Source organism: Bos grunniens, chromosome 14 (genome assembly GCF_055505025.1).
Source record: "Bos grunniens cultivar Pamir isolate PY7600 chromosome 14, Bosgru_T2T1.0, whole genome shotgun sequence".
Classification (NCBI taxonomy): Eukaryota; Metazoa; Chordata; class Mammalia; order Artiodactyla; family Bovidae; genus Bos; species Bos grunniens.
Genome location: NC_141178.1, coordinates 9,035,812 through 9,048,539, shown reverse-complemented (window position 1 = coordinate 9,048,539; position 12,728 = coordinate 9,035,812). Strand labels below are relative to the sequence as shown.

Below are 12,728 nucleotides of genomic sequence, written 5' to 3'. Positions count from 1 at the left end.
CTCAGCGACCCATCTAGCTGTGCAACATTCTCTCCAGTACAGAGTGATAACTGCCCTCTCATCAACATCTCTGCATAATCAATGGCTTTTGAGTGTCACATGGAGGTTCAAACATTCTGGTAATGCACAGCAGATAAATGTGCTGCAGTTGAATGCAATTTAAGATTCTTTAGAAGGAAAAAAAAAAAATCGTGTATACTGAATACAATTGTTAACTCTACCTAGCAGTTTAAGAAAAGAGTTCCTTAAAGGGAAAAGAGAATTCAATGAATTTCCATAGAAGTAGAAGCAATCAAGAGACAGTATGTGAGATCATTCATGATGCTGTTGTTGTTCAGTAGCCAAGTCATACACCGACTATAGATCACCAGGCCCCTCTGTTCGCCACCATCTCCCAGTTTTTCAAACTCACATCCATGGATTCGGTGATGCTACCTAACCGTCTCATCCTCTGCCACCCTCTTCTCCCAATCAATCTTTCCCAGCATCAGGGTCTTTTCCAATGAGTCAGTTCTTTGCATCAGGTGGCCAAAGTATTGAAACTTCAGCTTCAGCATTAGTCCTTCCAATGAATATTCAGGGTTGATTGACTAGGATTGACTGGTTTGATCTCCCTGTTGTCCAACAGACTCTCAAAAGTCTTCTCCAACATCACAGTTCAAAAGAATCAATTTTTTGGTGCTCAGCCTTCTTTATGGTCCAACTTTCATAGCCATACATGACTACTGGAAAAACCATAGCTTTTACTAGATGGAACTTTGTCAGCAAAGTGATGTCTCTGCTTTTGAATACATTGTCTAGGTCTGTCATAGTTTTCCTTCCAAGAAGCAAGCATCTATTAATTTCATGACTGCAATCACTGTCCACAGTGATTTTGGAACCCAAGAAAATAAAAGTCTGTCACTGCTTTCATTTTTTTATTCTTCTATTTGCTGTGATGGGACCAGATGCCATGATCTTAGTTTTTTGAATGCTGAGTTTTAAGGCAGCTTTTTCCACTCTCCTCTTTCACCTTCATTAAGAAGCTCTTTAGTTCCTCTACATTTTCTGCCATTAGAGTGGTATCATCTGCATATCCGAGGTTGTTGATATCTCTCCTGGCAATCTTGATTGCCTGGCTTGGCATTTCGCATGATGTACTCTGTATATGTTAAATAAGCAGGCTGATGACATACAGCCTTGTTATGCTCCTTTCCCAATCTTGAACCAGTCAGTTGCTTCACACCTGGTTTTAACTGTTGCTTCTTGACCCACATACAGGTTTCTCAGGAGGCAGGTAAGGTGGTCTGGTCCTCTCATCTCTTGAAGAATTTTTCAGTTTGTTGTGATCCACACAGTCAAAGGCGTTAGCATAGTCAATAAAGCAGAAGTAGATATTTTTCTGGAATTGCCTTGCTTTCTCCATGATGCAACAAAAATTGGCAATTTGATCTCTGGTTTCTCTACCTCTTCAAAACCCAGCTTTTACATCTGAAAGTTCCTATTTCATATACTGCTGAAGCTGACCTTGAAGATTTTGAGCATGACCTTGCCAGCATGTGAGATGAGCGCAATTGTACAGAAGTTTGAACCTTCTTAGACATTGTCCTTCTTTGGGATTGGAATGAAAACTGACCTTTCCCAGTCTTGTGGCCACTGCTGGGCTTTCCAAATATTCTGACATATTGACTGCTTTGATTTAGGTCATACCTGGATGGCTTAGAGGTTTTCCCTACTTTCTTCAATTTAACCCTGAACTTTAGTCATGATCTGAGCCACAGTCAGCCAGGTCTTGTTTTTATGATCTCATAGAGCTTTTCCATCTTTGGTTGCAAAGAACATCATCGATTTGATTTTGGTATTGACCATTAATATCCACGTAGAGTCATCTATTGTGTTTTTGGAAGATGGTGTTTGCTGTTGCTAGTGTATTCTCTGGACAAAGCTGTTAGCCTTTGCCCAGCTTCATTTTATACTCTAAGGCCAAATCTGCTTGTTATTCTGGGTATCTCATGACTTCCTACTTTTGTATTCCAATCCCCTATAATGAAAAGGACATCTTTTTTTGGAGTGAGCTCCAGAAGACCTTGTAGGTCTTCTTACAACTGGTCAGCTTCTTCAGCATCAGTAGTTGGGGCACAGACTTGGATTACTGTGATGCTGAATGGTTTGCCTTGGAAAAGAACCAAGATGATTCTGTCATTTTTAAGACTCCACCCAAGTACTGCATTTTGGACTCTGGTTGACTGTGAGGACTACTCCATTTCTTCTAAGGGATTCTTGCCAACAGTAGTGGACATAATGGTCATCTGAATTAAATCCACCTATTACCATCTATTTTAGTTCACTGATTCCTAAGATGTTGATGTTCAATCTTGCCATCTCCTGCTTGACTCCATCCAATTTACCTTGATTCATGGACCTAACATTCCAAGTTCCTATACAATATTGTTCTTTACTGCATCAGACTTTACTTTCAACACCAAACACACTCACAGCTGAGTGCCATTTCCACTTTGGCCCAGCCACTTCACTCTTTCTAAAGCTATTAGTAATTGCCCTCCACTCTTCCCCAGTAGCATACTGCACACCTTCTGACCTGGGGGGTGGAGGGGAGGGCTCATCCTCCAGTGTCATATTTTTTTGCCTTTTCATACTGTCCATGGAGTTCTCCAGGCAAGAACACTGGAGGGGGGTGCCATTTCCTTCTGCAGTGAACCACGTTTTATCAGAACTCTTCACCATGACCCATCCATCTTTGGTGGTGCTGCACCACCTGATTCATAGTTTCATTGAGTTATGCAAGCCCCTTTGCCACAACAAAGCTGTGGGCCATGAATGGCAAGATCATCTATACTCTAACTGTTTTACTGTTTTCCAAATTAAGTGATAAGAAACATTCATGCCATTTCAATTTTTTGAATATATTACTGTCATGATTATTTACAATTAGAAATGTGGTATCCTTGATCTCCTAAGTGTGTAATTTACTTTAAATTAATTAACCACTGCATAAATATTTTAATACTAACATTCATTTTCACAGCTGACTGGTTGAAATGATCAGTTTCATAAATGAATGTCAGTGGTATACAAGTAATAATAACTTTTTGTTGCAAAGTAGGATTTTGCTCTTTATGTAATGAGTAAAATTATTAAATGCAATCTTATGTTTCATTACTGACAGCTTGTTATAAAAAAGGAATTAAGACTGAAATTTTAATTATTTTCATAAAGTAGATCAGCTTTTTCACTCATGTGTAGTGAAACCTACTCGACTGAGACTCTTTTGAAGGAAGCCCTCATTACATTACATCACTAAATACAGGACTGACAGTTCATATTCCAAACTATTCCCTCCCTAAACTCTTCAACTTTAAAGGAATCTAGGAAAATATTAAGTTCAACATAACTATAACTATTAAGTTAACATAACTATACAAAATGAAAACATTGAATGCATGTCTTTGGCACTATTTGGAATGCAGTATTTGGAAAGAATTTTATGAGACTATTTCATTGGTAGTACCAAGTACCATCAACATAGATGTTAGGATCCAAGTTGGTGGTAACTAAAAAGGACTAATTTTTGTTGTTGCTTTGAAGCATTATATCCTTAGTAGTTAATACTTAAGTATCAATTACTTGAAGTTAATGATAATTCTGTAAATGTTGAGGACTAACAAAACTCAGACGGCAAGAGCTATAACACATGAAAAAGTCAAAGGCCTCTGAATGAATTATGGTGAAAGTTAATATTTGAGATTCAGAAAAATTTTTCATCAAATATTTTCCAATCCTCATCTAACTAATTCATAAATAATTATGGCATAATTTCACATTCACATGAGTAGATGCATTACAATTTGATATTTAGTTATTTCTAGATTTTTAAATCAAGAACAAGGCCCATTTGTGATTGTGTCTCCTTTTTCAATATAATAGGAAAGACTAGAGATCTCTTCAAGAAAATTAGAGATATCAAGGGAACATTTCATGCAAAAGTGGGCACAATAAAGGGCAGACAATATGACCCAACAGAAGAAGAGATATTAAGACATGGCAAGAATACACAGTGAAGTGAAAGTCTCTCAGTCATGTCTGACTCTGTGAGCCCATGGACTATACAGTCTGTGGAATTCTCCAGGCCAGAATACTGGAGTGGGTAGCCATACCCTTCTCCAGGGGAACTTCCCAACCAGGGATCAAACCCAGGTCTCCCACATTGCAGGTGGATTCTTTACCAGCTGAGCCACCAGGGAAGAAGAACTATACAAAAAATATCTTAATGACCCAGATAACCACGATGGTGTGATCACTAACCTAGAGTCATACATCTTGGAGTGCGAAGTCAAGTGGGCCTTTGGAAGCATCACTACAAACAAAGCTAATGGAGGTGATGGAATTCTAGCTGAACTATTTCAAATCCTAAAAGAGGATGCTGTTAAGATGCTGCACTCAATATACCAGCAAATTTAGAAAACACAGCAGTGGCCACAGGACTGGAAAAGGTGAATTTTCATTTCAATTCCAAAGAAGGGCAATGACAAAGAATGTTCAAACTACCGCACAATTGCATTCATTACACATGCTAGCAAAGTAATGCTCAAAGTCAACAGCATGTGAACCAAGAACTTGTAGATGTTCAAGCTGCATTTAGAAAAGGCAGAGGAACCAGAGATCAAATTGCCAATATCCACTGGATCATAGAAAATGCAAGAGAATTCCAGAAAAACATCTACTCTGCTTCATTGACTATACTAAAGCCTTTGACTGTGGGGATCACAACAAACTGTGGAAAATTATTAAAGAGATGCGAGTATCAGACCATATGATCTGCCTCCCTAGAAACCTGTATGCAGGTCAAAAGCAACAGTTAGAACCAGACATGGAACAATGGATTGGCTCAAAATTGGGAAAGGAGTACGTCAAGGCTGTATATTACCACTCTGCTTATTTAACTTATATGCAGAGTACATCAAGAGAAATTAAGGGCTAGATGAAGCACAAGCTGGAATCAAGATTGCCAGGAGAAATATCAATAACCTCAGATATGCAGATGATACCACCCTTATGGCAGAAAGTGAAGAAGAACTAAAGAGCCTCTTGATGAAAGTGAAAGAGGAAAGTGAAAAAGTTGGCTTAAAACTCAACATTCAAAAAACTAAGATTGTGGCATCTGGTCCCAGCACTTCATGGCAAATAGATGGGGAAACAGTGGAAACAGTGACAGACTTTATTTTGGGGGGCTCTAAAATCATTGCAGATGGTGACTGCAGCCATGAAATTAAAAGACGCTTACTCCTTGGAAGAGAAGTTATGACCAACCTAGACAGTTTATTAAAAAGCAGAGACATTACTTTGCTGACAAAGTCCATCTAGTCAAGGCTATGGTTTTTCCCATAGTCATGTATGGATGTGAGAGTTGGACATAAAGAAAGCTGAGCACTGAAGAATTTATGCTTTTGAACTGTGGTGTTGGAGAAGACTCTTGAGAGTCCCTTGGACTGCAAGGAGATCCAACCAGTCCATCCTAAAGGAGATCAGTGCTGGGTGTTCATTGGAAGGGCTGAGGCTGAAGCTGAAACTCCAATACTTTGGCCACCTGATGCGAAGAGCTGACTTATTTGAAAAGCCCCTGATGCTGGGAAAGATTGAGGGCAGGAAGAGAAGGGAACGACAGAGGATGAGATGGTTGGATGACATCACCAACTCAATGGATATGAGTGTGAGTAAACTCTGAGAGTTGGTGATAGGGAGGCCCGGCGTGCTGCAGACTATGGCGTTGCAAAGAGTTGGACATGACTGAGTGACTGAACTGAACTGTATGCACTGTTGGTGGAAATGCAAACTTGTACAGACAATATAGAAAAAAGTATGTAGGTCACTCAAAAAATTAAAAATACAACCACCATATCATCCATCAATTCCACTTTATTACATATCCAGAGAAACTGAAATCGGGATGTCGTAGAGATACCTGCACTCTCGTGTTCACTGCAGCATTACTCACAACAGCCAGGATATAGAAACAACCTATGCACGTCTGTTAACAGATGAATGGATAAAGAAGTTGTGGTGTATATCTATACACCACTGAATGTTACTCAGCTAAGGAAAATAAGGAAATCCTGCCATTCATGACAACTCAGATGGACACTGAAGGAAGTACACTAAGTGAAATAAATCAGAGAAAAAATAAATACTGCACAATAATTTATATGTGGAATATAAAAAAGACAAACTTAGAGAAATAGTAAAGTGATAGTTACCTGACGTTATGGGTTGGGAGAAATGCGGAGATAGTGGTCAAAGTGTACAAATTTTCAGTTATAAGATTAAGTTAGAGGGTCTAATGTACAGCATGGTGATTACAGCTAATACAATATACATATATCATGTTTATGATATATAAGTATACATATGCATCATACATATTTATGATATATATTAGTCATATACACATACATATTACATATGTATCATATATTTGAATGTTGCTAAGAAAGTAGATTTTAAGTGTTCTCACCACAAAAATAAAAAATGATGATATGTGACAGGATGGAGATGTGGGTGATAACTGTGGTGGTAGTCATTTTGCATTTATAAATGTATCAAATTAACATGTTATACACCTTAAATTTACACTATGTTATCTATCAATTATAAATCAATAAAGCTGGTGAAAAACCCATTATATCATCATAGATGTCAATTCTTAGATACAAATGTAGTTTATATTGATCAACTTAGACAAGGACAAAGAATAAGAGGTGGTCTTATGTTCATATTCATACAGAAAACACCATTTACCTTTGATGGAGGAAAAAACTCAACACATTCCAGCCATATGGTTAAAAAGAACTTCTCACATATTGCACACTTTCTTCCCTGAGAGATTATGCTCCTGACCTGTGGGTACCATTTTATGGCTTTCATTAGGAAAGGATTCTTTTCTGCTAGCTGATTCATTATAAATCTTGATGTTATTTCCTATATTAAAAAAGAATATGGTTCCTCAGATTATTCTCAAAATAACTGTTTTATGTTACATTGATTCCCATTTCACTAATTTATATTTTTGGCTTATTCCTCACAGTTTCTGTTAAATTAGTTCTCCATGGTATATATAATGAATTATATTGTCAAACCTGGCATTGTAAGTTTAGTTTTCAGCATATACAAAAAGCAATTTACTTCCATTGTAATATTTCTGACATATAGGAATTCAGATTATAATAAATTTACATTATTCAAGTGTAGGTTCAAATTTTGTGTCTCTCATCACAATAGGAAAGGACTATACAAATATTCAGACTAGACTCAAAAATTGAGTCTGTCACATTTATTAAGGTCTAAATCCTTACTACTTAAGCTGCAGAATCAGTAGAATCTGTATCACCTAGAAGCTTATTAGAAATTCAGACTTAGTTGCACTCAGATCTATTGAGCCAGAATCCGCAATTTAACAAGGTTCCCCAGGTATTCTGTATGTGTGTTAAAGTTGGAGAGGTACTAGACTAAGTTATCTACTAAACTGAGTACCTGAATTGAGCCAAATTAGTAAAGAGTATTGATTTCTATTAATCAAATCTTTGAATTCAGTATATATTAAACCTAGCCACATAAATACATACAGAAACTACACTTTAGATAATACCATTACTAAACAATAGAATAGGTGGTGAGGATGGTCACTATGACAATATCACCATCTTAAAATAAAAAAATTATAAAATACATATATATCTTCACTGACCAAGCAAACAAAATAAACATTTGATTCATTCCACTAAATGCCCCTCTTGTGCCAAGAGCATGAAGTTCTATGTAAATTTTACAAAAACACTGCATGAATTTTTAATAGTGTATAAGACCTTCTTTTGGCCAAAGTGAAAGATTTCTCAGTGGTATTAAGATAGTCTGTGTGGAAATACAAACATACATACATAAATATACACATACAAACATAACCTTTCACTCATCTATCCCAATTAAAATCTTTAAAAATAATAACAAATCCTATAAATCTCTGTCTCCCTGTTCCTTATTACTCTATCCCTTGCACTCAGCAAACATCTGGGAACGCTGCCTCTGTACAGAAACAGCCCTGAGCATGGGTTCCTTAACTGCCTGATCCTTCAGCAGCATAACCTCCTACACACTTCAGCTTATTCTCTGGGATGGTTACATGATGAAGTCATCCTTTCTGAAAAACTGCCCTTTCACACTAATATTACAGGACTTCTAAATTCAGTGAATATTATCGCTTCCCTCTAATGAATTACACAGAACATAGCTTGTGATTCTGAATGAAATGGTGATTTTAGAGGTAAGTTTTAGCTACCAGAATTCAATGGCTAGTTTCACTATAAAGCCACAGAAAATAGAGAAGAATTCAAACCCAAAATAGCAGACAGTAGAAGAGTCTGCTGAAATACACGGGACCAACGAATAGGTCCCATGAAAAAGACACTGATGATGGGGAGAGATTGAAGGCAAAAGAAGAAGCGGGCAGCAAAGGATGAGATGGCTAGATACCGACTCAATGGACATGAATTTGAGCAAACTCTGGGAGATTTCAGAGGACAGAGGAGCCTGACGGGTTACAGTTCATGGGGTCACAAAAAGTCGGACATGACTTAGCGACTGAACAACAACAATTCACACAGCTGACATTTTCCATTTATGATTTCTGGAACCAATCATGTTTGTTGCACTTGGAATTGTTGCACAACTCTTACATTACCCATTATTTATATCTTTCTCCTACTTGCTGCCAATGTGTTGCTTTGGAAGACTGCTGCTGCTGCTAAGTCGCTTCAGTTGTGTCCGACTCTGTGCGACCCCATGGACTGCAGCCTACCAGGCCTCTCCATCCACGGGATTCTCCAGGCAAGAACACTGGAGTGGGTTGCCATTTCCTTCTTGGAAGACTAACATATATCATTGAAATGTAAAGTTATTATTTGAAGAAACACACACAAACACATAAATAATAAGATACTTTTGGCATGACCAATAGTAAATTTTAGGAAATTTGTACCATGAAGACACACGCAATGCAGTTTTTCAGAATATACTACTTAATGATGGCTTAACCTCAGTGTTATTTAAAAGTCAAGAAATCATTTATAGAAAAATAAATTATCCCTTTTGAATAGCTTATATGCTATTCTGTTAGAATATTTGTTAGCTAACTATATGTAGGTCAGAGATTATTTCTATGTTTAAACAATCATAGATTAAAATTAGTTTAAGGTGTTTCTTTTAGTTTTCCTTATACATGTTGATTTGATTTGAATCATAAGGTTATCCTTACATATATTTATATATAAATATTAAAAATCATAAAACATAGAAACAAATGTGAATCAGAAGGAATGATGAACTTTGGAACTGCTGTATGATCAGTTGTTGCTGTATGACAGGCACTAAAACACAGCATCAAGAGCAAAGATACTGAGTCACAGTCAGATATATAAATAAGTGCAAATCGTGTAGCTCTATGACTTACTGCTACTGCTGCTGCTAAGTCACTTCAGTTGTGTCCGACTCTGTGCGACCCCATAGACGGCAGCCCACCAGGCTCCCCCGTCCCTGGGATTCTCCAGGCAAGAACACTGGAGTGGGTTGCCATTTCCTTCTCCAATGCATGAAAGTGAAAAGTGAAAGTGAAGTCGCTCAGTCATATCCAACTCTTAGCAACCCCATGGACTGCAGCCCACCAGGCTCCTCCGTCCATGGGATTTTCCAGGCAAGAGTACTGGAGTGGGGTGCCATTGCCTTCTCTACTATGACTTACTAGTGTGACCCTATTTGACAAGTCCTTAAGTTCTCTGATCTGGAATACCTCACCTACAAAATAGGAATTTTGTTTCCAACCCCACCACACAGAGTTCAGAGAATTAAATTATATAATACAGGTAAAACTCTGTCTAGCATCTGCTGACAGAGTATACTCTGGTTAGTATATTGTTATAATATAGTTATCAATATTAAATTTTAGTTCACATATCTCCGAGGTAAGGAAAAGTCTTTAAAAATCTTAACCAAGGAATATCCTGAAACAAATCCCTATAGTTTTTGAAAGTCCAAGTAGTTTAATCAGTAATGTTATAATGGTAACCAAATATCCAGTAGAAATGACTTTTACTTAAGTATAAATATAAAATTATAGTAAATTTGTCACCTTTCTAAGAAAAATTCTTAGAGATACTCTCAAAAACAACCAATCATTTATATAAGTAAAAGTCATCGCTCCTACTAAATAAACAAAACACCCAAACTGTTGTGCTTCTGGGTCCTTAAAGCTTTGAAACTGAGGGAAGAGCTGTTCTCTCACCCTGCACGTGGGCCCCAGACTCAAAGCAGCACTCTTGGTCTCAAGCTCCCTGTAATAGCCCTGCCACCTCGGGCTAACTGTTTATCCAGTCCCCTCCACAGACCAGAATTCCTTCCAACAAGAGACTACCTTTGTTTCCCTTTCCCTCACTTCTGGCAGCCCCTTTCTGAGGCAATACTGCAGCATGGAGTCTGGAGGCCAACTGCTTAGAACGGCATCAGCATTCGAAAACTTACTAGACCTGTGAACTTGGACAAGTGATTTACCTTCTCCAAGGCTCAATTTATCTATAAAAGAGGAATAATAATGGTGTCTTCTTTTTGAGAGTTAATGGAGGACTAAATTAGTTCATTTCCATTAAGTGCTTGGAACAATGCCTTGCCCATGGTAAACATAATAAGTATTAGTTGTCTATTAATATTTTTATTATTACTATTAATATTATTTTATTACCATTGTTCTGAAATGTTTGATTCAAGGAGAACAATTAGGGCATGAGGAATTAAATTTAATACTTCAATTTTAAAATCATTTATAATTAAACTTCAAATAAGTTTTTATTCACATAGGAGAGGGAAATAATACTGTTTATGGAAATATAGACTGAGTCTCTGGAAGAGAATTGGAAAAGAGTTAATCAGCCTTGAAAAGATGAAAGTCCTTTGGCTTAGTGATTTCATTCACAGGGATAATATGGACATGAGAAGAGGATAGCCTTGTTTATAAAGGCCAAAAAGTTATAAGATTTTTAATATCTCAACAGCCAACAGTAGGAAAGTAGTTTAAAATATTCTGGTATAATCGTATACCAGTATATTATGATGTAATTATCAAAAGAGATGTCATGGATTTATTTTTTACTGACTGGAAAAATATTCACAGTATTTTGAGTAAAAAATGAAGTATCTAAATAGTACACAGCTTGAACAAAGCTTTGATATCAAAAACTTCTGGATTTTTGAAAAGTTCTAGCAAAATAAATGTCAGAACAGTGATTGTATCTCTGCACACTGGATTTTTGAGTATTTTTTATCAATTTTTATTGCCTTTTCTCTTATTTCTCTAAATAAGCTTGTATTACTTTTAAAATAATTTTTCAACTGGTGGCTCAGATGGTAAAGAATCTGCCTGCAATGCAGGAGACCCCAGATCAATTCCTGGGTTGGAAAGATCCCCTGGAGAAGGAAATGTCAATACACTCCAGTACTCTTGCCTGGAGAATTTCATGGACAGAGAAGCTTGGCAGGCTACAGTCCACAGTATCGCAAAGAGTTGGACACAACTGAGTGACTAACACACATGGCATTATAACTAATATTTTCTTCCTCGCTCATCTATATTTTCTAGTTTTCTGTATTAAACATATATTACTTGTTCAATAAGGGAAAAATGTTATTTTTTTAAAAAAACTAAACCATTAAACAATGTTGGTTGTTTCCTGTAGTCAGGAAACTTGAACCCTTCCCAATACTTGAAAGTTTTAAGACAATTCTGCATGTTCAGCTAAAAGGACCTGCGAAATCCACATTCACAGCAGAGACTCATACTCAAATGTGGTAAAATCTGTAATCTTCGATGTGTCTATCACCAAAAGACATACACAGCCAGTCCTCTAATATACTTCCCTATTCCTTCTTTTAATATCATCAACTTGTTTGACTAAAGGGAACACAATTTCTGGATCATATTCTTTCATCCCCTAGGAATGGGGATAAATGACAAGGGGATGGAAGAGGCAAAAGACCCCAGTAAGAATAAATCAAATATATCTTTAGATAATACTGAAAAAATATGTGGATGCTAAAGCGAACACAAATTCCTCTCTTTTGATCCAACAAAATGTTTAAAATGTCTCTGAATGTGGTCACTCTGGAAATCAGGAAGGATCACATTGGATTCTGCAAGCAAGTCAAAAAGATTATGACTAGGCTCCACAATGCCAATGGATTATGGTTGTATTAATCATTTGCTGGCTTGGTAAGAATCCTTTAGAAGAAAACTCTTTAAAACTTAAATCATGGCTTTAGCTCGAAGACCTGTGTGAATGACATAAGGTTTCACCTGTAAACTCCAGACGTCCTCCTGTTTTATAGCACTAACTGGCTGCTTCAGGAACAGCGGGTTTCCCTCACAGTAGAACTCCCTCAGCTTCAAATCTTGAAACTTTCAAAAACAAAATAAAAACTTCATTACACAACAAAATAAACTTCACTTCGGAGCCTTCATCATCAACAAAACTAGACTTTTTAAAAAGTCTACTTTAAAATTTAAAATAGTTAAATATTTATATTTTTAAAAAATATTACTTTATTTAAGATCTATATTCCACATTAGTATTTTAATAGCAAGGCATACTCAAGTTATTAAAAGCATAAGGATCTTCATGTTACCAAGGATGGCAATG

General features: G+C 36.8%; 1 protein-coding gene across 1 annotated transcript in view; it reads right to left on the bottom strand.

Moving 5' to 3' along the window:
- Positions 1-12,728, bottom strand: part of LRRC69 (leucine rich repeat containing 69) — a 74,724-nt gene that overhangs the window by 6,981 nt on the left and 55,015 nt on the right. Inside the window, 2 exon segments of the mRNA XM_086335911.1 lie at positions 6,793-6,972; positions 12,386-12,487. Of these exon segments, the coding sequence (XP_086192037.1) occupies positions 6,793-6,972; positions 12,386-12,487 (282 nt within the window).